This window comes from Ornithorhynchus anatinus, chromosome 10 (assembly GCF_004115215.2).
Source record: "Ornithorhynchus anatinus isolate Pmale09 chromosome 10, mOrnAna1.pri.v4, whole genome shotgun sequence".
In the NCBI taxonomy this organism is placed as follows: Eukaryota; Metazoa; Chordata; class Mammalia; order Monotremata; family Ornithorhynchidae; genus Ornithorhynchus; species Ornithorhynchus anatinus.
Window position 1 is genome coordinate 36,094,530 of NC_041737.1, and position 26,324 is coordinate 36,120,853.

The 26,324-nt window shown below is 42.9% G+C and overlaps 1 protein-coding gene across 47 annotated transcripts in view; it reads left to right on the top strand.

The window, feature by feature from the left end:
- Positions 1-26,324, top strand: part of NRCAM (neuronal cell adhesion molecule) — a 192,285-nt gene that overhangs the window by 120,998 nt on the left and 44,963 nt on the right. For 37 of the 47 annotated variants that reach the window (XR_005660488.1, XR_005660489.1, XM_039913311.1 and 34 more), the window contains 7 exons: positions 703-869; positions 953-1,100; positions 17,140-17,264; positions 17,728-17,757; positions 19,052-19,153; positions 21,334-21,531; positions 21,704-21,774. Coding sequence is in view for 45 of the 47 variants with exons in the window: in XM_039913311.1 (XP_039769245.1) it covers positions 703-869; positions 953-1,100; positions 17,140-17,264; positions 17,728-17,757; positions 19,052-19,153; positions 21,334-21,531; positions 21,704-21,774 (841 nt within the window). In the remaining 2 variants the exon portion in view is untranslated. The remainder of the gene's footprint in view (positions 1-702; positions 870-952; positions 1,101-17,139; positions 17,265-17,727; positions 17,758-19,051; positions 19,154-21,333; positions 21,532-21,703; positions 21,775-26,324) is intronic. The other 10 variants (XM_039913314.1, XM_039913336.1, XM_039913335.1 and 7 more) reach the window with 1 other exon arrangement.

Below are 26,324 nucleotides of genomic sequence, written 5' to 3' on the forward strand. Positions count from 1 at the left end.
TTTTTTCTTTTCTCCTTCTCCCTTTCTGCTACATTTTCTTCCACAGCCAGGCATTTCAGTGTCCCACGCAGTGGAGTCTCTCATTCTGTCTCTCTCTTGCCCTTTCTTCTGATTCCTTTTCATGCCCTCAAGCCCTAACCTGATAGCAAAAGAAACATCCCAGACCTGCAGGAGTAGGAAGCAGAAAGTAAAGCAGTCGCAGAGGATTATCCCATTTCTATGGGGACAAAGCAGAAAGAGAACTGAGTCTGTTTTTGGTTTGAGGAGAGTGAAGTTTGACAAAATGTCATCAGCTCTGCAGGAATTCAGGGAGGGAATGGGGACTTAGAGCAAGGCCCAAGAACAGCTAGCTACTTCTGGTTCTGATCGCCAGAAGTTGTAGTAGTTTCTACTTCTACTACTTCACTGAGGGTGAGGTATAAAAAAGTCCAGCAGGGAGGAAAACTAGAGTTCAGGGGGGCTTGATACAATTGCATGAGTTGAATGCTTCCAGGGGATTTCACTGTCAAGATAGTTCACAATTTTTTGCTTCCAAAGTTTTCCCTAAGCTGTCCCCTCAGTTAGCACATTCACAAGCAGGATAGTTTTTAGTATTGATATAAATCTCATTGTGCAAAACTTGGATTCAGAGAAAGCCACTTGAGGCCCTTGCAAAAGAAGCTGTAGGTTTGGTGTATCATGGTACCGTTTTATGCCTTACAGGTTTAAAGGAGCAAAAGGAAGCATTCTCCGAGGAGAGGAATATGTTTTCCATGACAATGGAACGTTGGAGATTCCCGTGGCCCAAAAGGACAGCATTGGAACCTACACATGTGTAGTGAGAAATAAATTAGGCATGGCAAAAAATGAGGTTCACCTCGAAGTCAAAGGTAAGTCACAAAATTTTAAATCATGACAACATGAAAAACACTTTTCAGCTTTGAACGTGACTCACTGTGACTTCAAATTTCAGATCCAACAAGGATCATTAAACCACCCGAATACCAAGTTGTGCAAAGAGCTGGCAGCGTGTCATTTGAGTGCAGAGTGAAACACGATCCTACGTTAATGCCCACCATTTCATGGATGAAAGATAATAATGAACTGCCAAATGATGAAAGGTTTGTAATGGGTGCTGGCCCCTCTATAGCAGGAAAGGTCAGGTTCGTTCCCTCAGAGGTTTTTCCCAAGCATAGTTCAAGGTCCCATCCCAAAACCTGGGATTCTGATGGTTGTTTGGAGACCTCAGGTGATCAGTCATCCGCAAGCCTGACCTGTGGGATATGATTGTGTTGACTGTTCACTGGGGTATAAAACCTCAGCTCTCCAGAGAGTGTTAGGAAACCAGTACATTTCCCATATTACTAGAGTCATTCATTCATTTAATCATATTTATTGAGTGCTTACTGTGTGCAAAGCACTCTACACTAAGCACTTGAGAGAGTACAGTCTAACAACACATTCCTCATCACAACGAGCTTACAGTCCAGAGGGGGTGATAAATAAATAACTTACAGCTATACAGATATAAACATATGTGCTGTGGAATTGGGAGGAAGGATGAATGAAGGAGCAAGTAAGAGAGGCACAGAAGGGAGTGGGAGAAGGGGAGAGGAGGACTTAGTCAGGGATGACTTCTTGGAGAAGATGTGCCTTTAACAAGGCTTCGAAGTGGGGGAGAGCAATGATCTGTCTGATATGAGGAGGGAGGGTGTTCCAGGCCACAGGCAGGATGTGGGCGAGAGGTCAACGACGAGATAGATAAGGTCGAGATACAGTGAGAAGGTCTGTATTAGAGGAGCGATGTATGCGGGCTGGGTTGTAGTAGAAAAGTAGTGAGTTGAGGTAGGAGGGGGCAAGGTGAATAAGTGATTTAAAACCATTGGTGAGGAGTTTTTGTTGGATGCAGAGGTGGATGGGTAACTACTGGAGTTTCTTGAGGAGTGGAGAAGCATGGTCTGAACGTTTTTGAAGGAAAATGATTCAGGCAGCAGAATGGAGTGTGGACTGGAATGGGGAGAGACAGGAGGTGGGGAGGTCAGCAAGGAAGCTGATATAATAATCAAGGAGGGATTGGATAAGTGCTTGCAATAATATGGTAGTTTGGAGGGAGAGGAAGGGGTGGATTTTGGTGATGTGAAAGTAGAACTGATGGGATTTTGTGATGGTTTGAATATATGGGTGGAATGAGAGAGAGAGGAATCAAGGATAATGCCAGGATTACTGGCTTGTGAGATAGGAAGGATGGTGGTGCCATCAACAGTGATGGGTTTGGGTGGGAAGATGGGGAGACAACACAGTTCTCCAGTTACCTTTAAGTCTGTCATCATTTATGGAGGTGTTTTGGAGTGCAGAGCCCTGTGCTAACTGTTTAGGAATAGAAACATATAATAAAAGTTAAAGGCAACTTTGGCCCTCATGGAGATGGAATGGAATGAGTCTCCTGTAAGAATGACAGGTAACCTCGGTCTTGAGACTTCAGAACTAAGACCCTGAGCAAAGTAAGAGTGCTAGTAGTTTTTATAGCATCATGACACTCTCTCACACCCCTGTTAGTCATGTTCACACAGGGCCATGGAGTACAATGAGTGAGTAGGTGGGCAGAGGCGCCATACATTATCCTGCGCTACAGAGCAATGGCAGGGGGAGAATAGACCCAAATTGCCAACATATGAGAAAAATTCAACCTTTGGGCTTCCATACATGGTCACTGTCATGAGCCCCCGGTTCGTACCAACCAGGACTTTCCTGGACTTGGGGAGCCTCGGTAGAATTAAACCACACCTCTAATCACCAAGCTCAATGTGGAAGTTTTTTTTACTTAGTTTTACCAACATGCAAGGGAGTGACAGATACACATACTCTCACTCCACTCCACTCAGTGTCCAATACCCATCTGCTGGTCAAGGGAGCTCTTTCTGCCAGTGCTTCTTTCTGCTTCCAAGTGATGCTTCCTTCTGCTGCTTTTCAATGCTGCTCGCCTGCTGTTTCCTTCTTACTTCTCCTCTGCGTGCTTCTGCTCCAGGAGCTTCCCTCTGAGCTACCTCAGCATGCTTCCTGTGTGCCTCTCTGCATGCCCTTTGTGTGCCTCTTTTGGGATTCAAAAATGACCACCTTTTATGTGCCTTAGACATCACAGCTGTGACTCTACATGCAGTCACTGATTGGTTCAGGCCCTTTACCGAGTAGAGGAGGGAGAGAAGGCCTTCCATGCTCCACCCCCACAGGCCAGCAATCACCTGTTTAAGGTAGAGCGCATCAGTGCCGTAGCAAGTGTCCTCCTTCTTGTTGTTCATGGGATCACAAACTGTCACTAATAAGGCACCTTGCTGTGGGCTCACCACAGCCACTGATTGAGAAGCACCATGACCTTGTGGAAAAAGCATGGCTATGGGAGTCAGAAGACCTGTGTTTACTGTGTGATTTTAGTAAGCACTTAACAAATACCATAAAAAAAAAGATGGTGAAATTATCCTAAGGTGGAGTGTGTGGCCATAAAGGTGACAGTGGAAGCCTAAGTCCTGATAATAATAATAATAATGTTGGTATTTGTTAAGCGCTTACTACGTGCAGAGCACTGTTCTAAGTGCTGGGGGAGATACAGAGTAATCAGGTTGTCCCACGTGAGGCTCACAGTCCCAATCCCCATTTTACAGATGAGGAACTGAGGCATGGAGAAGTTAAGTGACTTGCCCACAGTCACACAGCTGACAAGTAGCAGAGCCAGGATTCAAACCCATGTCCTCCGACTCTCAAGCCCAGGCTCTTTCCACTGAGTTGCACTGATCAGTACGGGCTCAGGCCTAGACTACCCTTCACTATGCTGCCATGTTTGCCTCACTTTGATCTGTTTCACTTTCACCTCCTTGCCTCATAACCCTTATGAAATTTCAGTTTGAAAGGAGCTGCACCTTTCTTGATTGCAAAAGGTCATCCTGATGTATCTTAGATGGTAGATGCATAGTATTCCGCTGAGATGCAGCATTGGCAGAAGTTTCGTTTCAGTTTCCTTAAAACGTTTTCTCTCTCAGTTAATTTCAGTTTCCTCTTTCAGCTCTTTGAAGCCAGTTGTATCTCATTCCCCTCAAACATCCACCCAGCCCAGCTGTGGTTAGTAAGTACAGCTTCAATGCTAGGAGACTGGCTTCATTCTAGGATTTCACGATTTGTAATCTGTCTTGCCATTCGCAGTTGCCATACATGACACTGATTGAATTGCTCAAGGAAATCAGGTCTCACGATAATAGAGTAGGTTGGCATGCCCTGTGGACTGGTAGACGTTTTGTTTGAGAGGGAGACTAATGCCTTTTGGTAGTCTTCCAAAGGATGTGCAGCATAGCATAGTGGATAGAGAAGGAGCATTGCTTAGTGGATAAGGCATGGACCTGGAAGTCAGAACATCTTGCATTCTAATCCTGGCTCCACCTCTTGTCTGCTGTATGACCTTAGGCAAATCACTTTACTTCTGTGTGCCTCAGTTACCTCATCTGTAAAATGGGGATTGAGACTGTGACCTCTATGTGTCCCTATGTGGGACAGGGACCCGATTTGCTTGTATCCTCCCCAGTGCTTAGTACGAGGCCTGGCACTTAGTAAATGCTTAACAAATGCCATAATAATTATTCTTATTCTTATGTGCTGGTTTTCTTGAGTCAATTTTTTACTTTGTGTAGCATTATATCATCGGTCAGAGTGCAACCTAGGTGACATAACTCTGTGACAGCCTTTATCTCTGGGCTGCCAGTGCAGATATTGGGCTGCGTTTATGGCTTCTGTGGTGAAGGCTAGTACTGTTAATAGTAGAAGTAAAGTTACATATTGAGCACAATGCACTGACCTGAGCACTTGGAAAATTACAAACAGATGCAAGAAACATCTCTGTCCATGAGTAGTTTACACTGTAGTAATAATACTATGTGCCAAGCACTGTTCTAACCACTGGGATCAGTACAAGGTTGTGAGGTCAGACACAATCCCTGTCCCATATAGGGCTCAAAATCTTAATTCCTATTTTACAGATGAGGGAACCGAAGCACAGAAAAGTTGAGCGGCTTGCCCAAGGTCACTGTAATGAGGGAGACACACAAAAAAATTGAAAATTGGAAAAACTAAATTACCCACAGAATCAGTTAACTATATGCACAAAAGTGCTGAGGGAGGGTATGAGTAAATAGCGACAGAGGTGGCTGATGGCTTGATGTGGCTTGTGCCATTGGGAGTTAATCAGTGAAAACTTTCTGAAAGAGGTGGGATTTTATTAAGGCTTTGAGGGGAGTAAGAGCTGTGGTCTGTTGGATTTTTGAGAATAGAGAGTTCCAGGCCAGGGTAACAGTGAGAGCAGGCAAGGGGATGGAGACAGGAGAGTAGAGAATAAGTCAAAGCTAGAAGATTAGCTTGGGCAGAATGAAGAGACTGAGTCAAGGAGAATAGGGGTGAAGAGGGCTGATAAAGTAATATGGGAGAGCATGAGGAGCCTTTGTTTTATGCAGAGGGAAATAGGAAGCCATTAGAGGGTTTTGAGAAGAGGAAAGAGGAGAGAGAGGTGACATTTCAAGAAAATGACCCATACAACAGTATGTAATAGAGATTGGAGAGAAAGAGGAAGAGTCATGTTTACACCCCTTGAGTTCCGGGTCTGATAGATTTTGCATGGCCCCGTTTTGATGCATGAAGCAATTAAAATAAGCTGTGTATGACAACATTGGCGCCATCTTCCCTACTTCATTCTGAACTTGCCCCTACCCCAGACGTATTACCTTATCCTTGGGCAAACATCTCCCCTAAAACACCACCCCTCCAGCAGACATACACACATTTGATGTTTCAGCACAGTTTGCTGTCAGAAGCTATTCTCTGGGCCGTGTTTGTGTGTGTATGGTTGGGGGGGAGGAGCTGGGGGATTGTGTGGGTGTGGGAGTGTCTAAGAGAGAGAGAAAACTGTGGGTTTGAGTAGTTCTATGAGCATCATTTTTGAACCATAGTCAACAGTGCATTGGGAGTTAAGGTAACTAACCATTATTTCCTGGAACAGAATCAGCTTACAAGTTGTTCTGTAGTGGATTGAAAGGGAGAATTCATAGCCAGAAAAGGCGGAATAAATAATTTTAAGCCATGGTGATGCAATTAGTCATCAACTGGGAGAGGAGTTGTCTGAAACAAAAGCCTTGTGAAGATCAGGATACCAAGATGCAGGCTTGAAAAAAAATGTATCAATCAATCAGTGACCTTTATTGAGTATCTACTGAGTGTTAGGAATTGCCATAAGTACTTGGAAAAGTGCAGCAGTAGCCAAACTCATGTACTTCCCGTCAGGTGTTTTTACCATAATGAGGGAGACAGACAATAGTATTTACAGGAAGTGAAAGATGGAGAAAAACAAATTCAAAGCAGGAAGCAGTACAAACAGTAGTAGTAGTATTTATTAAATGTTTTCTGTGTGCAAAGCAGTGTTCTAAGTGCTTGGAAAGAATTCACAGGTGGGAATTAGACACCAACCTTGTCTCTTGGGAGCTCTCAATCTAACAGTTTAAGTGGGGAGAAAGAATTGGAGACAGACACATTAGGAGTAATGAAACATTAAAACACAATCAAATGCACAAAATAAGCTCAAAGTCTTGGTAGGAATGGAAGAGTCCAAGATTGTGCTGAAGCAGTTTTTATCCCCGGCTCAGTCAGCATGGAGCATGCCGGGTGCGGGGACTCACCTAGGCCGGAGGGAAGGCAGTGGCTACTACGGGTGCTTTTCTCAGGAGGGATGGAACGTGCAGGGGAACAGCAACACACCGATGAACATGGCTCATGCAGTGGTGGGAGAAAAGGTAGGGGTTACCATGAGTGCTTTTCTTCATGGCGATGGAGAGGTCAAAGAGCTCATGGGAGCAGCTTTCATTGCTTGGCCTGGCTTGCCCAAAGCATACTGGGAGCGGGGACACTTGTTGGCGAAAGGGAAGGTGGTAGTTTCAATGAGAGTGGCTTGTACCCCTGGCCAAGCAGGCCAGGAGCAGGGATCTTTGGTGGAGATAGTGGAGGTCATCACAGTGCTTTTCTTGGTGGTGATGGGAGATGAAACATTAAGTTGAAATAGCTGAAAAAATGAGTAGATAAATAAAGCCATACTAATGTATATCAATATTTAAATATATTATAAAATATATTTTATAAATAGATACATAAATAAATAATGAAATTTATTAATCAATTGCCACATGCTAAGAAAGTAGGTAGATTCAAGGTTATAATAATAATGTTGGTATTTGTTAAGCGCTTACTATGTGCCGAGCACTGTTCTAAGTGCTGGGGTAGACACAGGGGAATCAGGTTGTCCCACGTGGGGTTCACAGTCTTAATCCCCATTTTACAGATGAGGGAACTGAGGCACAGAGAAGTTAAGTGACTTGCCCACAGTCACACAGCCGACAAGTGGCAGAGCTGGGATTCGAACTCATGAGCCCTGACTCCAAAGCCCGTGCTCTTTCCACTGAGCCACGCTGCTTCTCCAAGATTGAAAGCCCCAGATCAGCCACAGTCCTTGTCCAGCATGGACTTCAATGGCTATCTTATTCCCATTTTACAGATCAGGAAACTGAGGCCCAGAGAAGTTAAGTGACTTGGACAAGGTCCCAAAGTAGTCCAGTGGCGGAGTTGAGTCTAAAACCCAGATGTCCTGACTCCCAGCCCTAAGCTCTTTCCACTTGGAACAAGTACATTAGCACCGCAAGGATCATCAGTACCACAGGGATCTATTTTTTTGCATCTACAACACAGTGAAGCTGAGATTAGAACCCAGATCCTTCTGATTCCCAGCCCCATGCTCTATCCACTAGGTGACACTGCTTCTTCTTTTAATTAATGCCTAGCTCTCTCAGAGTTTGGATATGAAAACAGGTAACGTATAATCACTAACTAGGATGAGGATTTTCTTGTTCTACAGAGAATTTCTATTTCATTTTGGCTTACTGGCTTTCTTCCCACATGCTGGTCTAAGTCAAATTTGGAATGCCTAATGACAGGCAGGTGTGTGTGTGTGTGTGTGTGTGAGAGAGAGAGAGAGAGAGAGTCTGTATGCACCTCCAGTTTTCTTTACTTAATGGAGACCCAGCTACATTTCTTTCAGGGTATTTCCCTGAGATCAGCAGAAAAGGCCATAGCTATTTGTGGTTCAAGGCTAGGAACCTTTTTTTGCCCACTGCCCTGATGGCAGGTCAGGTTGGCCCTCCTCTGGCGATGTCTAGTTCCTTCCAGGTTACCTTTGTTCCTTGCTAAAACTACATAGTTAACTCCACTTTCCTGAGTCGATTCCCTTTGGCTTTGCTTAGCCACCCCAAAGCAAATGCGCGGACCTCTTCAGAAACCCTTATGGGGGGGGGGGGGGGGGGAGGGGGAGGGGAAAAATGAAAAGCAGGAGCTTTCTGCACTTAATTTTGGCTCAGTTTAGCTCTCCAGTTAACTTCTGGTTTGGCCTCTGGGTGGCAGTAAGTCCCTTCTGCAACAACTCTGCTTAAGATTCTTTTTTGTTCTAAGTAATGACTTCTCGGTTCGCACGCTGTTTGGCCTTATTTATCACCTGTAATATGTATAGTGTAATTGAAGTTCTTACTGGGTAGGGACTAAACAAGATGCATTTCTATGTGCATCTGGGTTGAGAGGCTTCAGAACATGGCAATGCAGAATTTTGCCCAGACTGCAGTGTCTTGCAATCTACTCTGGAGAATTTTAAACGTAGTGTAAGCTCCATCTGACTGCAGTAGTTTAAATAGAGCACTCTTTGAAGGCAAATAGATGGCCGAGGTGAGCCCTAAGATTCTGCAGTTCTAATAGGTACATACTCTGGTTGTTTCAGGTTGTCATTTCCACAAGGTTTACCTTAATTAAATTATTAAAGATTTTGTTTTCAATCTGCTGAAATGTAGCTAAATATCAATGTGATTGAGCAGATCTGGATTATAGAGTGCTACCATTTTCTCTAGTTAGGCTCTTGAAGGGATGAATGAGATTAATAGCTTCCCTAACTGTGTGTGTGTGGGGGGGAGTCCCTCAAGGTTCAGTTCTTGGTCCCTTTCTACTCTCCATCTACACCCATTCACTTGGAGAACTCATTCACTCCCATTGCTTCAACTACCACATCTATGTGGATGATGCCCAAATGTCCAACTCCAGTCTTGATCTCTATCCATCTCAGCAGTCTCACGTTTCCTCTCACCTTCAAGACATCTCTACTTGGATGTCCTACTGTCACCTCAAGCTTAACATATCCAAAACAGAACCCCTGATCTTTTCAACCAAAGCCTGTCCTCCCCCTGACTTTCCCATCACTCTAGGTGGCACCACCATTCTTCCTGTCTCACAAGCCCCTAACCCTGACATTATCCTTGATTACTCTCTCGTTCAACCCATGTATTCAATCCATCACTAAACCCTGTCGGTCCCACCTTCATAACATCCACCCTTTCCTCTCCATCCAAACTGCTGCCATGTTAATACAATCACTCATCCTAACCCACCTGGATTATTGCATCAGCCTTCTTGCTGATTATTGCATCAACCTTTTTGCTGACCTCCCAGCCTCCTGCCTCTCCCCACTCCAGTCCATACTTAACTCTACTGCCCAGATCATTTTTTAAAAAAACATTCAGAACATTTCCCCATTCCTCAAGAAACTCCAGTGGTTGCCCATCCACCTCTGCATCGAACAAAAACCCCTCACCACTGGCTTTAAAGCACTCCATTACCTTGCCCCCTCCTACCTAGCCTTGCTACTTTCCTAGCTACAACCCAGCTCACACACTTCACTTTTCTAATGGTATTCTTCTCACTGTATCTTGATCTTGCCTATCTCACCGCCGACCACTCACCCACATCCTGCCTCTGGCCTGGAACGCCTTCCCACCTCAAATTCGACAGACAATTACTCTCCCCCCATTCAAAGCCTTATTGAAGGCACATCTCCAAGAGGACTTCCCTGACTAACTACCCCCTTTCTCTTCTCCCGTTTCCTTCTGCATCGCCCTTACTTGCTCCATCTGTTCTTCCCCTCTTCCCAGCCCACAGCACTTATATACATAAGTATATAAGTATGTAATTTTTGTATGTATTAATGTCTGTCTCTCCTGCTCTAGACTGTAAGCTCATTGTGGGCTGGAAACATGTCTGTTTACTGTTGCATTGTACTCTCCCAAGCACTTAGTACAGTGCTCTGCACACAGTAAGCTCTCAATAAATACAATTGATTGAATGAATGAATGAATGGATGAATTAATGAATGACTCCCCCCTTTCCAGGGAGAGATTGTGTTGCATAGTGGCTGGGATATACAGCTGGGCATACTTAGTAGTCCTTCTGAGGTAAATGCAGGGCTTTTCTGGCAGCTCCCAGTGATTTTCACAAAGCTCACAAGTTGACTAAGAAAATTGAGAATGGATGAAGAAAAGTTCTGAAGCAATTCCCAGTTCTTCAGGTGTAGGCTGCAGGAGGAGCCAGGAGCCCAGAGCCAGGAAGTCAGGAAGGGAGTGCAGATGTTTTGTTGCTCAACTCAGCCCCCAACTTGGGGGCTGCCACAGGTAGACACTTCCTTCCTTGTCTTGAAGAAGTGCTCCACTGTCCACTTCTTGAAGTATGACCATTTGGGGGCCGTGGTACTTGGGGTTTCCTAACCCCAAGGGAACCTGATGATTTCCTGGGCCTAGTGGGCTCTAAGGTGGTCCCAGAAGCCGGGCTTCAGTCTGCATTCCACTCCTAGACTCCTTCTTTCCCAGGTCCCCAGAATGTCTTTAGCTCCCTAGCTTGAAACTATTCCGAGGTGCCTCAGGGCCAAACCTGCCACTTTTGCTCCAAGGCATTGAAAGGGACCAGAGGAATGCCCTGTCTTCCCAGTTCTTCCAACTTGTCTGCTGTGTGGCTTTAAGCAAGTCACTTCACCTCTCTGTGCCTCAGTTACTTCATTTGTAAAATGGGGAATAAAATTCTGAGTCCCTGTTGAGGACAGGGACTGTGTCCAACCCGCTTTCCTTGGATCCACCCCAGGGCTTAGTACAGTTTCTGGCACATAGTAAGTGCTTAACAAATACCATTATTATTATTAGTCCAACAAGCCTAGAGGAATGGATTGCTTGTAGTACCCAGAGAGGCACCTGGTCAGCTGATGTGCTGACCAGGATCACTTCCAGCCAAATGTCAGTTACCTTTCTCCTAGATCCCCTCTGGATCACCCCCAAATGGTGACCCAAGACCAGTGTTTTTGTTTTTTGTTTTTTTTTCTTTTATCAGGAACAGGGAAGGGAGGCATTGCTGTTGCACAGTTAAAGGAGTGAAAGGTAGGATCGGTCATGAAGTGGATATTTTGGGAAGATTATGAAACCAAGGAAAAAATGAAAAAGATCTGAGAAATGCAGCAAGAAGCAATCTTTCCCTATCCTTAATGAAGTAGGGATTGCCAGTCACATTTTGGTTTGGACAGCTGTACTCCCCCCTCCTCACCCCCTCACACGCATGCGCTATTAAAGCTCTCCATCACTCTCAATCCCCAAGGAAAGCTCTAGATAATATAATATTCAATAATGAATCCCCTTGAAATCTTGAAAGGAAAATCGTATGGACTTTTCTTGTTTTTTTTGGCTAGATAGATTCAGTTATTCAAGGAAACCATAGTGCAATTAAGTCTGACTACTTTTTGAGAAAAGTAAACTCTATGTGAAGTCTATATTTCAGAGCAACAATGATTAATTGCCTCCTCTTAAAATCTACCCCACCACCTTATCGAAACACTGGCTTCTTCCCTCCTTGCCTACCATTTTCAAACATTCATTTTCCACTGGTTTCTTCTCTATTTCTTTCAAAGATGCTCATGTAATCCATATTCTTAAAAAATAAACAACCCTCTTTTGACCCATGGGTCCTTCAGGTTATCGCCCCTTCTTCCACCTTCCGTTCTTCACCAGACTCCTTGAGCGAGTTGTCTACACCTGCTGCCTCCACTTCCTCTACTCCAATTCTTCCCCGGATCCCCTCCACTCTGGTTTCCACCTCCTTCACTCCAAGGGAACTGACCTCTCTAAAGTTACAAATGGCCTTCTTCTTGTCAAACTATTATCCAACCTCGACTTCACTGATCCTTTCCCCAGCTGGTTCTCCTTTTAGCTCTCTGACTACTCCTTCTCAGTTTTGTTTTTTTCTTTGCAGGCTCCTCCTCTGCCTCCCACCTCTTAACTCTGGGAGTTTCTCAAAACTCAGCTCTGGGCCCCCTTCTATTCTCTATCTATTTCCACTCCCTTAGTGGAGAAGCAGCATGGCCTAGTGGTAAGAGCACAGGCTTGGGAGTCAGAGGTCATGGGTTCTAATCCCGGCTTTGCCACTTGTCTGCTGTGTGACCTTGGGCAAGTCACTTAACTTCTCTGTGCCTCAGTTACCTCATCTGTAAAATGGGGATTAAGACTGTGAGCCCCACATGGGAAAACCTGATTACCTTATATCTACCCCAGTGCTTAGAACAGTGCTTGGCACATAGTAAGCGCTTTACAGATATTATTATTATTGTTATTAGATTACTCTTTCACTCCCATTGCTGCAATTGCCCTCTCTACATGGATGGTTCCCAGATTTACCTCTGACCTGCTAATATCCCAATGACACCTCAAACTAAGCATGTCCAAAACAAAACACCTCATCTTCCCACCCAATCCCTCTCCGCCCGCTTTCTTTCCCATCCCTTTAGACAACACCATTATCGTCCCTATCTCACAAGCTCGTAATCCTAACATTATTTTAGGCTTATCTTTCTCATTCAACCCACATATTCAATCTGTCACCAAATCCTGTTAGTTTAATCTTCATAAAATCATTAAAATCTGTCCCTTCCTCTCCATCCAAACTGCTATTATGCTGATCCAAACATTTACCCTATCACCCCTTGACTAGTTTATCAGCCCCCTAGCTGACTTCCCTGCCTCCTCTCTGTCCCCACTTAGATCCATACTTCACTCTGCTGCCAGATCATTTTTTAAATACCACTCAATCTACATTTCCCCACTCCTCTAGAACTTTCAGTGGTTGGCCATTCACCTCTGCATCAAACAGAAACTCCTTAGCTCACCCCCTCACTGATTTCCTACAACATCCCAGCCAGCACACTTCTCTCCTCGAACCAGCTCGCTCAGAGTGTCTTGCTCTCATCTACCCCTTTCCCATTTCCTCCCTATGACCTGGAGCTCCATACCCCTTTATATCCGACAAACCACCACTTTGCCCCTTTTGAAGCCTTATTAAAATTTCATCTCCTCCAAGAGCTCTTCCCCAATTAAGCCCTCATTTCCCCTACTCCCTTTCCCTCTGTAGTAATTATGATATTTGTTAAGCACTTGTTATGTTCCAGGCACTGTACTAAGCACTGGGGCATATAGGCACTAATCAGGTTGAACACAGTCCCTGTCCCACATGGGGCTCACAATCTCAATCCCCATTTTACAGTTGAGATACCTGAGGCACAGAGAAGTGAAGTAACTTGCCCAAGGTCACACAACAGACAAGTGGAAGACAGGAATCTGGGAGGTCAGCAAGAGATTGATGCAGTAATCCAGGGGGGACAGGACGAATGATTGTTAACATAGTGGCAGTTTGGATGGAGAGAAAAGGGCAGATTTTAGTAATGTTGTGAAGGTACAGTGAGAGCAGTTGTCCCCATTAGCAGTTAACATGCAGAGCTCCTGAGCTTGGATTGGACACAGTCCATGTCCCATGTAGGACTCACAGTCTTAAAGCCCTGATTTTATAGATGAGGTAACTGAGGCACAGAGAAGTAAAGTGACTTCTCCAAGGTCACACAGCAGACAAGTGGTAGAGCCAAGATTAGAACCCAGGTCCTCTGACTCCCATGCCTGTGCTCCTTCCACTAGGCCACACAGCTTTTCAATTTTAGAGAATTAAATTTTCTTGCTGTCTAAAAAATTCCTCACTTTTTGCTAAAAGGTTATGACTGAGAGCAAAAATCACCATGAAGTCAAGAGAAAGATGCATCAAACTGTGACTGGATCCTAACAATGTGCTGCACAACATGGAAATAAACATAATAAACAAGGGAAATGGCAGAATATAAGGATATGGACATTAGTACTGTGTGGTTACAAGTGGGGTGAATATTGAGTGTTTAAGGGATCGAAGAGCATCGGTGATGCAGAAGGGAGGATGAGTAGGGGAAATTAAGACCTGGTGAGGGAAGGTCTCTTGGAGTTGATGTGACTTTAGTAGGGCAGTGAGTTGGGGAGAGTGGGGATCTGTTGGATATGAAGGCCTCCGCTCCAACCTAACTTCCTCAACCTCTCAACAGTCTTCAACACTGTGGACCACCCCCTTCTCCTTGAAACATTATCTAACCTTGGCTTCACTTACACTGTCCTCTCCTAGTTCTCCTCCTATCTCCCTGGCTGCTCATTCTCATTCTCTTTCACAGGGTCCTCTTCTGCTTGCCTATCCTCTACCAGTGGAAGTTTCTCAAGGCTCAGTTCTGGGTCACCTTCTATTTTCCATGGAAAACCGATTCACTCTCATGGCTTCAACTACTATCTCTATCAGATGATTCCTAAATTTTCTTCTCCAGCCCTGACCACTCTCCTTCTCTGACATCTCACATTTCTTCCTACTTTCAGGACATCTCTACCTGGATGTCCCACTGACACCTCAAACTTAACATGTCCAAAACAGCACTCATCTGCCTACCCAAATTCTGTCCTCCCCTCGACTTTCCCATCACTGTAGACATAATCACTCTTCTCCTGATCTCATAAACCTGTAATCTTGACATTGTCCTAAACTTATCTCTCCCATTCAGCGCACTTATGCAGTTTCACCTAATTTTGTTGGTTCTACCTTCACAATCTCACTAAAATCTACCTTTTCCTCTCCATCCAAATTGCTACTATGCTGATCCAAGCACTTAATGTATTCCACCTTGACTACTGCATCTCTCTCTACTTTTATCCATACTTCTACTGTCCAGATCATTTTTCTAAAAAATGTTCAGTCTCCCCACTCCTCAGAAACCTTCAATTGTTGCCTCTCCACCCCCACATTAGAGGCTCCTTACCCTCAGTGTTAAGGCACTCAATCAGCTCACCACCTCCTACTTTGCTGTGTTGATCTCCTACTACAACCCAACCTTCACACTTCAGTCCTCTATCACCAACCTACACAATCTCACTACCTACCCATTGCCAACTGCCTCCATCTGGTCTGGAACTCCCTCCCCCCTCACCAATCAATCAATCAATGGTATTTAGTGTGATTTTATCAAGTGAAAATAATGTTGGTATTTGTTAAGCACTTATTATGTGCCAAGCACTGTTCTAAGCGCTGGGGTAGACACAGGGGAATCAGGTTGTCCCACGTGGGGCTCACAGTCTTAATCCCCATTTTACAGATGAGGTAACTGAGGCACCGAGAAGTTAAGTGACTTGCCCAAAGTCACACTTGTCAAGTGGCCGAGACAGGATTCGAACCCATGACTTCTGACTCCAAAGCCCGTGCTCTTTCCACTGAGCCACGCTGCTTCTAGCACTGTACTAAGTGCTTGGGAGAGTACAGTGTAACAGAAATGTAGACATATTCCCTGCCCACAAAGAGTTTATGGTCTAGAGGGGGAGACAGACATAAATAGAAATAAATAAATTACAGGTATTTCATAAGTGTTGTGGAATTGAGGGTGGGGTGAATATCAAGTGCTTAAAAGGGTTCAAATCTAAGTGCATAGGCTAAACAGAAAGAAGAGGGAGTAGGGCGAAAGAGGGCTTAATCGGGAAGTCTTCTTAGAGGAGTTGTGATTTTAATAAGACTTTGAAGGTGACGAGAATGGTGTTCTGGTGTATATAGCGGGGAGGGAATTTTAGACCAGAAGGAGGATGTGAGCAAGGGTTTGGTAATGAGATAGGTGAGATCAAGGTACGGTGAGTAGGTTGGTATTACAAAAGTGAAGTGTCTGGTCTGGGCTGTAGTAGGAAATCAACAAGATAAGGTAGGTGGGGCTGAGCTGATTAGGTGTGTTAAATCTCATGGTAAGGAATTTCTTTTTGATGTATAGGTGAATGGGCCACCATTGGAGGTTCTTGAGGAGTGGGAAGACAGAACTGAATGTTTTTTAGAAAAACGATCTGGGCAGCAGAGTGAACTGTGGACTAGAGTGGGGAAAGATGGGAAACAGAGGAGTCAGGAAGGAGGCTGGTGCAGTAGTTTGAGACAGAATATGATAGATAAGTCCTTGGACCACAGTAGGAGCAATTTGGATGGAGAGGAATGAGCAAATTCTGGAGATCTTGTGAAGGCAGAACTGACTAGATTTGGTGACACTGAATTCATGGGTTGAATGAGAAGGATGAGTTGAGTATAATGCCAAAGTTATGGACTTCTGAGACATAGAAATAAGTGCTTAATAAGTGCTGTGGAATTGATACAGATACAGAGTAATCAGGTTGTCCCAAGTGAGGCTCACAGTCTTAATCCTCATTTTACAGATGAGGTAACTGAGGCACAGAGAAGTTCCTCCATGAGTTGGGTATAATGCCAAAGTCATGGACTTCTGAGGCATAGAAATAATTGATACAGATAATTGATACCTCTCTCATGGAGAGGTGTTGGTGAGATACTGGGGAAGAGAAGTCCCAAAGACAGGAGGATATGTGAGACTGCAAAGAAGGAGCAAGGTTGTGGTTGGAGAGCTTGATTTGGAAATCATTTGCGAAAAGATGTTAATTGAAGCCTTGGAAGTCAATTGTACGTCATCCCCGTTTTTACGGATGAGGAAACTGAAGCACGGAGAGGTTAAGTGACCTACCCAAGTTCGCACAACAGGAAAAGTACAGCATCATGATTGTCATCCAGATCTCCTGACTTTCCACTAGGTCACACTGCTTCCCACTACCAGTAAAGAATATTGTCTTGACTAAAAACTGGATGTCATAGGAGCCAAAATAGTATACATAAGATTAAGTGAATAGAAAGTCTATTCAAAACTGTGTTTAACAAAACGTACTTGGTAATGAGGAGCTAAATTATGGATATCTTCATCATTCATCTGGTTTTGTTAATGCAAAATATTTCCTCAGTCACAACATGACAATCATACATCATAATTAAATAATGGATTCTAACCTGACCTTTAAATTAAATACATTGTCCTTACAGATTCATTTTTGATAAAGACCATTTGGTTATAAGAAACATCACTGATCGAGATGATGGGACCTATACTTGTATCGCTAATACTTCTCTGGACAGGGTTTCTGCAAGTGCAGCTCTTACAGTCGTTGGTAAGAATATTTTCAAATGTTATAAGACAAATGCAGTGTAGCTTGATTATTTTTATTAAGTCTCATAGAAGTAAAAGCTGTAGATATCTTCTACCTAACGGTATTCATTCCAGTCAAAAATCCTGGTTAGCAAATATCCCTGTCATTGAGATGATGCCTACAGTCTAGTAAGCTACAGGGTTTATTTTAAAAACTTAATAAATGACAAACACGATGTGAACTCTTGGAATAAATTAAAGATAATTATATGTAGATTCTGTAACAAGCCCTGTGCTAAAATGTTAATGACCTCAAGCAAAATTAGGATCTAATCGCTTAATGCATGATTACTGTAATTGTCTATAAATAATTTCTGTGCTTTACTGTATACTGTCTATTGAATGTAATCTTTGTCTACTTACAAAATTGTGTTTTTCTTGATTACTAACATTGATTAAATCCTTTATGTCAATATCCTTTGCAGCTCCCACCCCAACTCCAGCTCCTATTTACGGTAAACTAACATTCAGTCCTTACGAACATATTTCACTTTTGCCAGTTGAGCAATCATGGCCTTTCTCTGCATCAGGCTATGTCAGGTCCTTGGAGAAGAGGTCTTTGTAAAGTCTTTCCATTATTTTTGATCATTCATATACATCTAAAAGCATTTTTTTGTTTTTTTATTGTAATAGTTAAGTACTTTACTCAAGGTCCTGTAAAGTAAATGTTTCATGGATATTTTTATAATGCATTAAATTGTATTTGGTTGAAACATATTCAATCTAAAATCATTATAAATACCACAGTGCTAAAATTTTATATTTTACTACAGAAAACATTTCAGAAATAGCTTTACCAATTTTTTTTTCATTTCTCTTCAGTAATCAGTATCTGAGTTCCCTTGTGGAAGAAACAATAGCGTTGTTAAAATCTGTTTTTTAGGGTTAAGTGCCTTTATTATAATGCTCAACCCAGACAATTTTCATAATTTTTATAACAGCATAGCCCTAATATATAATTATTGGGAAATCTGGAAATACATCCAGAAATATCTAATCACACATATAAGTAAGGTATATCTCTTATCCTGAAAGACACCTCTCTCTTAACTCAGTGCATGAAAAGCAAAACAAATTTTGAGTCCTATACACCTTTGATTTTAAATTTTCAAGCTACATTTTACTGTATAAAATCTTTTATTTGCTGGTATCTTAGCTTTTCCACTGTTGACAAACAAAATCCTTACTGATGGATGGTTTCTCTTGTCCCTGAGGCTGAGTCCTTCCCTCCTTCTTATGAAAGGAGAAGGAGGCTTCAATATGTGCTCTAAGGTTAATGCCCTCCCAGGGGCTATTCAATACATTTATTAAAGAGTAAAAACTCCTGGTGGTTTGAGTTAAGCATCCAGCAAATCTGACATGAATGACCAGTATGTGTTAGAACCAGACATGCAAGTGACCCTTATTATGAGTCAGTAAAAATTTATATGGAATGGTTCTGTTCTTTGTTTCTATTTATTAGAAGTAAGACTTGATTTTTAGATTCATGCTCGTATTACTTTTCATAATCTGAAAAAGCCTAGGAATCACACAAAAGGTTCTGTTTCTTTTTCCCACAAGAAGTCATGTAATATTTGTATTTCCCCAGAGATTTCCGTTATTTCCATTTCATTGTAGTCGCATGCCAAATGATCCTGTATGATGATATGCTTTTGAAATTTCTACCTGCCCTCTTCTCTAAAGAGGAGAAATGGGCAGAAACCGATGCAGATACTGAAATTATATTCATAATGTTTGTTTGCCCAACAGATCAACCTAACCCACCCTTTGATTTAGAATTGACAAGTCGTCTAGAAAGAAGTATTCAGCTGACATGGATACCAGGAGATGATAACAACAGTCCTTTGATAAGTAGGCTTCATTCAAAAAATTTGAATTATAAAGTAGATTATTCTAAGTTTATATTGTTGAAATGGTTTGCTACTTTATTTCCTGCCAGAAATCTTTGGTGCAGCAAATCCGGTAGGATTCCGACATGCCATTGTGTGGGGAAACGTGACTTGTGTTTTATCAGCCCTGGAGAAGGTGAACTTGGAACGGGCAGGAGTAAAAGGACTGTGTTTTTTTTCTTTTTTCTAAATACAGAGTTCCTTCTCCAGAATTTCCTCTGAGAACTGTCACCCAATGTGGAAATCCCCAAGAACAATATATAGAGAAAAAACTAATAATCTTTCTCCTTCACCCTCCCTGCCTCCACCTTAAGCTTGCCCCTGCCCAAGATACTGGGCAGGGATGTCTCTCTTTATTGCTGAATTATACTTTCCAAGCACTTAGTACAGTACTCTGCACACAGTAAGCATTCAAAAAATACGATTGAATGAGTGAATACCACCAGGTGGGGCACTGCCCTAAGTTAATCAGGTTGATTATAGACCCTGTCCCACATGGGGTGCAAAGTCTTAGTAATCAGTCAATGCCGAAGATCACATTTCCCTCAATATAGCTACACTGGGACTTATGAGGAGGGGGAATGATAGCAAGATACCCAAAGAGCTGCTGTTGGGAGAGAGAAAATTCTACAGTGATAGAAAGAGAATAGAGGAATCGTTTTAGGGCCCAATTAAAGAAGGCCCCAAACTGGGAGTGAATTGCCAAGGGTAGATTGCTAACAAGAAAGGTTTGTTTAGAACAAAAGTTTCATGAGGAACTACAGGCAAAGAGGTTAAAGAGAAAGCAGTGCCAAGCCCTACAAAATGTGTCCAGCACATAATAATAATAATAATGATGACATTTGTTAAGCACTTACTCTGTGGCAAACACTGTTCTAGGCACTGGTGGGGGGGATTCTAGGTAATCAGGTTGTCCCACATGAGGATCACAGTCTTAATCCCCATTTTACAGATAAGGTAACTGAAGCCCAGAGAAGTTAAGTGACTTGCCCAAAGTCACACAGCAGACAAGTGGTGGAGTCGAGACCTCTGACTCCCAAGCCCAGGTTCTTTCTACTAAGCGACCACATAAGCACTTACTGTTATTATTAATTGTATTTGTTGAGCGCTTACTGTTGGAAAGTACTGTACTAAGCTCTTGGGAGGGTACAATGTAACATCAAACACATTGCCTGCCCACAACAAGCTCACAGTCTAGAGGGAAGGCAGACATTAATGTAAATAAATTAATAAATTAATAAATTAATTATAGATATATAAATATTTGCCACGGGGAAGAGAGGGAGGATGAATGAAGGAACAAGTATTAGCGGTGCAGAGGGAGTGGGAGAAGAGGAGAGGAGGGCTCAGTCAGGGAAGGCTTCCTGGAGGAGATGTGCCCTCAGTAAGGCTCAGGGAAGCAGCATCGGAGTCAGAGGAGTCTGGGCTTCGGAGTCAGAGGTTATGGGTTCGACTCCCGGCTCTGCCACTTGTCAGCTGTGTGACTGTGGGCAAGTCACTTAACTTCTCTGTGCCTCAGTTACCTCATCTGTAAAATGGGGATTAACTGTGAGCCTCACATGAGACAACCTGATTATCCTGTATCTACCCCAGTACTTAGAACAGTGCTCTGCACATAGTAAGCGCTTAACAAATACCAACATTAATAAGGCTTTGAAGTTGGGGAGAGCAATATCTGTGGCAAACTTGACAAATACCATTACAAAATAGTCAAGGAAGGCACTTTTTCCCCAGAAGCCTTTTATGCTGTAGACAGACAAAGAGTATCAGGCTAGTAGATCAGTGGTATTGATGATATTGTAAAATGCATACTCTATAACCTACAGACTTATAGCAAAGAATAAAAATGAAAAACTCATATAATAGGGCCTATTAGGAAGATATGTGAATCACATCATATTTTTTGAACTTAAAACTAAAATAAGCACATAGCTGGAGACCAGGATTAGAAGTCTGTGGGTTTTAATCACATTGAAAGAAATGTAATTAATTGACTTTTATATGAAACTTTTCCCTGAAGTTTGAAAACTCTCCTACAGTACATAGACTTGCTTATTAGTGGGAATTTCTTCCCTGAAAACAATCCTCTGCACTAACTCTTTAACTTAAATTCACTGTGCTTTTCGGTTGTTTTTTTCCTAGAGTTCATCATTGAGTATGAAGATGCAATGAATGAACCTGGGGTGTGGTATTTCCAAACCGATGTTCCTGGAACACAGACAACAGCACAGTTGAAACTTTCTCCATATGTGAATTATTCTTTCCGTGTCATTGCTGTCAACAGTATTGGTAGGAGCCTTCCCAGCGAACCATCTGACTCATATATGACTAAAGCCGCAGGTAAATTCTGGAGATTGACTTGTAAAGTTCTTATATGGACAGGTGGGAGACTATTTCAGCAGACTGACAAGATTGTTGGGCTGAAATCAGGACTGGGATGTGTGTTTGTGTGCAATTATTGGAAAAAAACAACCTACTAGGGTTTATTCAACTGTGATTGTTTAATTTCTAGAGCCAGATGAAAACCCTTCTGCTGTTGAAGGGATTGGATCCGAACCTGATAATTTGGTGATTACATGGAAGGTGAGTTGCTCAACATCCATTTCCCTCTTTAAAGTATAGGAGTAATCATGTTTGGAACAACAGATCCTCCTCTTCCCCAAATTAAACCCCCCTTTTCCTCAGCTCCCCCTCCCCATTGCCCCGACTAGCTCCTTTTGCTCTTCCCTTCTCCACCCCACAGCATTTGTGTATATATGTACATATCTATAATTCTATTTATTTATATTAATGCTTGTTTACTTGTTTTAATATGTATATAGCTATAATTCCATTTATTTAAGTTGATGCTATTGATGCCTGTTTACTTGTTTTGATTTCTGTCTTCCCCCTTCTAATAATAATAATGATAATAATGGTGGTATTTGTTAAGTGCTTACAATGTGCAAAGCACTGTTCTAAGCACTGGGGGGATACAGGGTGATCAGGTTGTCCCATGTGGGGCTCACAGTCTTAATCCCCATTTTACAGATGAGGTAACTGAGTCACAGTGAAGTGACTTGCCCAAAGTCACAGACCTGACAAGTGGCCGATTCGGGATTAGAACCTGTGACCTCTGACTCCCAAGCCCAGGCTCTTTCCACTGAGCCACACTGCTTCTTTTAGATTGTAAAGCGCATTGTGAGCAGGGATTTTCTCTATTGCTGAATTGTACTTTCCAAGCACTTAGTACAGTGCTCTGCACACAATAAGCACTCAATAAATATGATTGAATGAATGAATCTATCCACCAAAATATGCCTCAGATTCTATTAAACTCAGAAAACTCAGAAAATTTTGTTTTTCATAGTGTTTTCAATACTTTGATGAGTATCCAGAAGTGTTTAGGGACCTCTCCCTCTTCCTCTCCCTGCAGTGAAATATACCCCACCACAGTGGAGGTTCATTCATTCAATAGTATTTATTGAGCGCTTACTATGTGCAGAGCACTGTACTAAGCGCTTGGAATGAACAAGTCAGCAACAGATAGAGACAGTCCCTGCCGTTTGATGGGCTTACAGTCTAATTGGGGGAGACAGACAGACAAGAACAATGGCAATAAATAGAGTCAAGGGGAAGAACATCTCGTGGAGGTGTCCTTCTGGAATATGCACTAAGAACTTGGAAAACCACACCATCCTCTTCTTGCCTTTAGGGGCCAACTTAGTCTGTGCCTGGTCAGGAGCTGGAATAGATCAGTGTGTCAGAGGGAGAACTAAGTGCAATATGAGCGGGGAGGTCCCTCACCAAAATGGTGTCAGAGGAGCAAAGTGTGTGGACTGGGTTGTAGTAGGAGATTAGTGAGGTAAGGTAAAATGGGGAGGCCTGAGTGAGAGTCTTAAAGCCTAAGGTAAAGACTTTGATACAGAAATGGATGGAAACTTCATTTTTCTGGGCCTCAGTTACCTCATTTGTAAAATGGGGATTAAGATTGTGAACCCCACGTGGGACACGGACTGTGTCCAACCTGGTGTCTAGCCCAGTGCTGAGTACAGTGCCTGGCACCAAATATCATAAAAAAATTGGAGAGCTTTGAAGAGTTGGGGGATGTGGAGTGAGCTTTTTTTTTTAGAAAAATGATTTGGGCAGCAGAGTGAAGTAAAGACTAGAATGGGGAAAGGCCTGGGAGGCAGGGAGGTCAGCAAGCAGGAAGGCAGTAATAATAATAATAATTATGGAATTTGTTAAGCACTTACTATGTGCCAGGCATTGTACTAAGCACTGGGGTGGATACAAACATATCGGGTTGGACACAGTCCCTGTCCCAAGTGGGGCTCACAGTCTTGATCACCATTTTACAAATGAGATAACTGAGGCACAGATAAGTGAAGTGATTTGCCCCACATCACACAGCAGAAAAGTGGTGGAACAAGGATTAGAACCCCTGACCTTCTGACTCCCAGGCCCATGCTTTATCCTTCACCATGCTGCTTCCCAAGACAGGATATGAAGTGATTGGACCAATATGGTTGCAGTTTGGATGGAAAGGAAAGGGGAGATTCTAGACTTGTTGTGAAGGTAGAACCAATGGGATTTGGTGACAGACTGAATATGTGGGTTAAATAGGAGAGATGAGAAGAACCAAAGTTACAGTCTTCGTGAGAAGGGGAGTATGGTGTCATGCTTTTTATTTTTAATAGTACTTGTTAAATGCTATGTGTCAAACACTGTTCTGAGCACTGGGGTAGATACAAGTGAATTGCTTTGGACACAGTCCCTGACCCTCATGGGGCTCAGAGTCTAAATAGGAGGGAGATCAGGAGAACTGAGACACAAAAAAAGTGAAGTTACTTGTCCAAGGTCTCACAGCAAGCATTTGGCAGAGCTGGCATTCGAACCCAGGTCCTCTGACTTCCAGTCCCATGCTCTAAACGGAAAGCAGAGTGGCTTAAGTGGAAAGAGCACGGTCTTGGGAGTCAGAGGACATAGTTTCTAATACTGGCTCTGCCAGTTCTCTGCTGTGTGACCTTGGGCAAGCCACTTCACTTCTCTGTGCCTCAGTTACCTCATCTGGAAAATGGGGATTAAAACTGTGAGCCCCATGTGGGACAACCTGATGAACTCGAATCTACCCCAGCACTTAGAACAGTGCTTGGCACATAGTAAGCATTTAACAAATACCATAATTATTATTATTATCATTAAGCCATTCTACTTCTCTCATGGTGCTGTCCACAGTGTTGGAAAGTTGCAAGACAGGGTTTAGATGGGAAGATGAGGAGTTTTGTTTTGGATATATTATATTGAGGTGTTGATGGCACATCCAAATAGCAGTGTTCTGAATACAGGAGGAAATATAAGACTGTAAAAAGGAGAGAGTTCAGGACTGGAGAGGTAGATTTGGGAATCATCTGCATAGAAATGGTAGTCAAAGCCATGGGAGCAAATAAGTCCTCTGAGAGTGACTGTAGATGGAGAATAGAAGGGGACTCAGAACAGAGCCCTGAGAGACCCCCATGGTAAGAGGGTGGGAATCAGAGGAGTAACTGGCAAAATAGACTGAGAAAGAGCAGCCAGAAAGGAAGTGAACAAGGAGAGGGCAGTGTCAGTGAAGCTGATGTTAGACGGTGTTTTCCGGAGAAGGGGGTGGTCTCCAGTGTTGAAGGCAGCTGAAAGGTCTAAGAAAATTAGGATGTAATAGAAGCTGTTGGATTTGGAAAGAAGGAGGTTATTGCTGACCTTAGGATGGTTTTTGTGAAGGGAAAGGAGCAAATTCCAGCTTGGAGGGTGTCATGGAGAGAATTGGAGGAGAGGAATTGGAGGCAGCCAAAGTAGACAGCGTGTTCTAGGAGTTTGGAAAGGAATGGTAGGAGGGAGATGGGATGATAACTGGAGGGCACTGTGGGTTCAGGGTGCTTTTTTTTTTCAGATGGGCATGATTGAAAAACAAAGTCCCTGGACTTCAAGGGGCTAACAGTGTTAAAAGAGGAAGGGACAGGGTTTGGGAGCATAAGTAGCAGGAAATATAAAATCACACAAACACAAAACAACAGAAAAGCCATCAGAAAAGTACATAGTCCAACATATCCAATGCTAAAGGGCACCTGTACGGACTACCTAAAATCTTTGGAGACTTTCCTCTGCCACTGCTTAAATCTCTGGCCCTACTCTTGACAAGCAGGTTGGGAGTGAGGCCCAGGATGAATTTTTTTTTATGTTTTTAATCTTGAAAACATAAATTGACTTTAAATGTCCATATGCCTTTCTTGAGATTCTTATCTTGTGAATATACATCATCTTTAATGAGCCTTAAATGTATACAAAAGAGGAAATTTGTCAACCTATGCTGTCTGAACTTGAACTTTGTAAATCAAGGGTCTTCATGTTGTTGATTAGTTAAATTATTTATTGTTTTATTCCAACAACAACTGCTTTGGCAATGGTAGTCCATGAAAAATATTTATGCGCAAAATGAATTAATAATAAGAATGAAAAAATATTATTATGGTATTTATTAAGTGCTTACTAGAGGCACAGCCTCTGTCCTTCACAAGGTCAGAATTTATGAGGTAAGGAGAGCAAGTTTTAATTTGATCTGTCAGGCTATTGTCGTGTATCAGATCACCCAGACATTATCAAACCTACACTCTGCATGTGCACATGCAGGCCTGGCTGGGGCAGGGCCGAGGACTCAGGTCTCTATAACCTGCTTCTGTTCAGCTCCAAGATGGTTCCATATGACTGAGGGGGAACAACTCCTTGGACTTGGTGTAAGTTCATCTTGCCTGCTGCAACCCTACCTCCTAAGTGTTGAACTGCAAGCCAAAGTCTTGGAGACTGGGGCAAGGAAGGAGGTTATATTCCACCCATGAAGAGAATCATTAATTGGTGCCTACTGGAGCCTTAGTTTTTATTCCATATATTGCCAGAGTGTCACAGACTAAAATCCTGGAAAAGATGGCTGATCACCAGCTGCTCTTTCCTTCCTTAGCCCCAGCGAGCAACCAAACCACACCCATTCTGGGACAAACAAACACACATACATACACTCCTGCCATGACATAAAAAGTACCCTTGGCCCTGAGCAGAAACAGCAACAGAGGTTAAGAGAAACTAGCGATAGCCATCTCCAAAGTTGTCACCGCTTCCTGCCA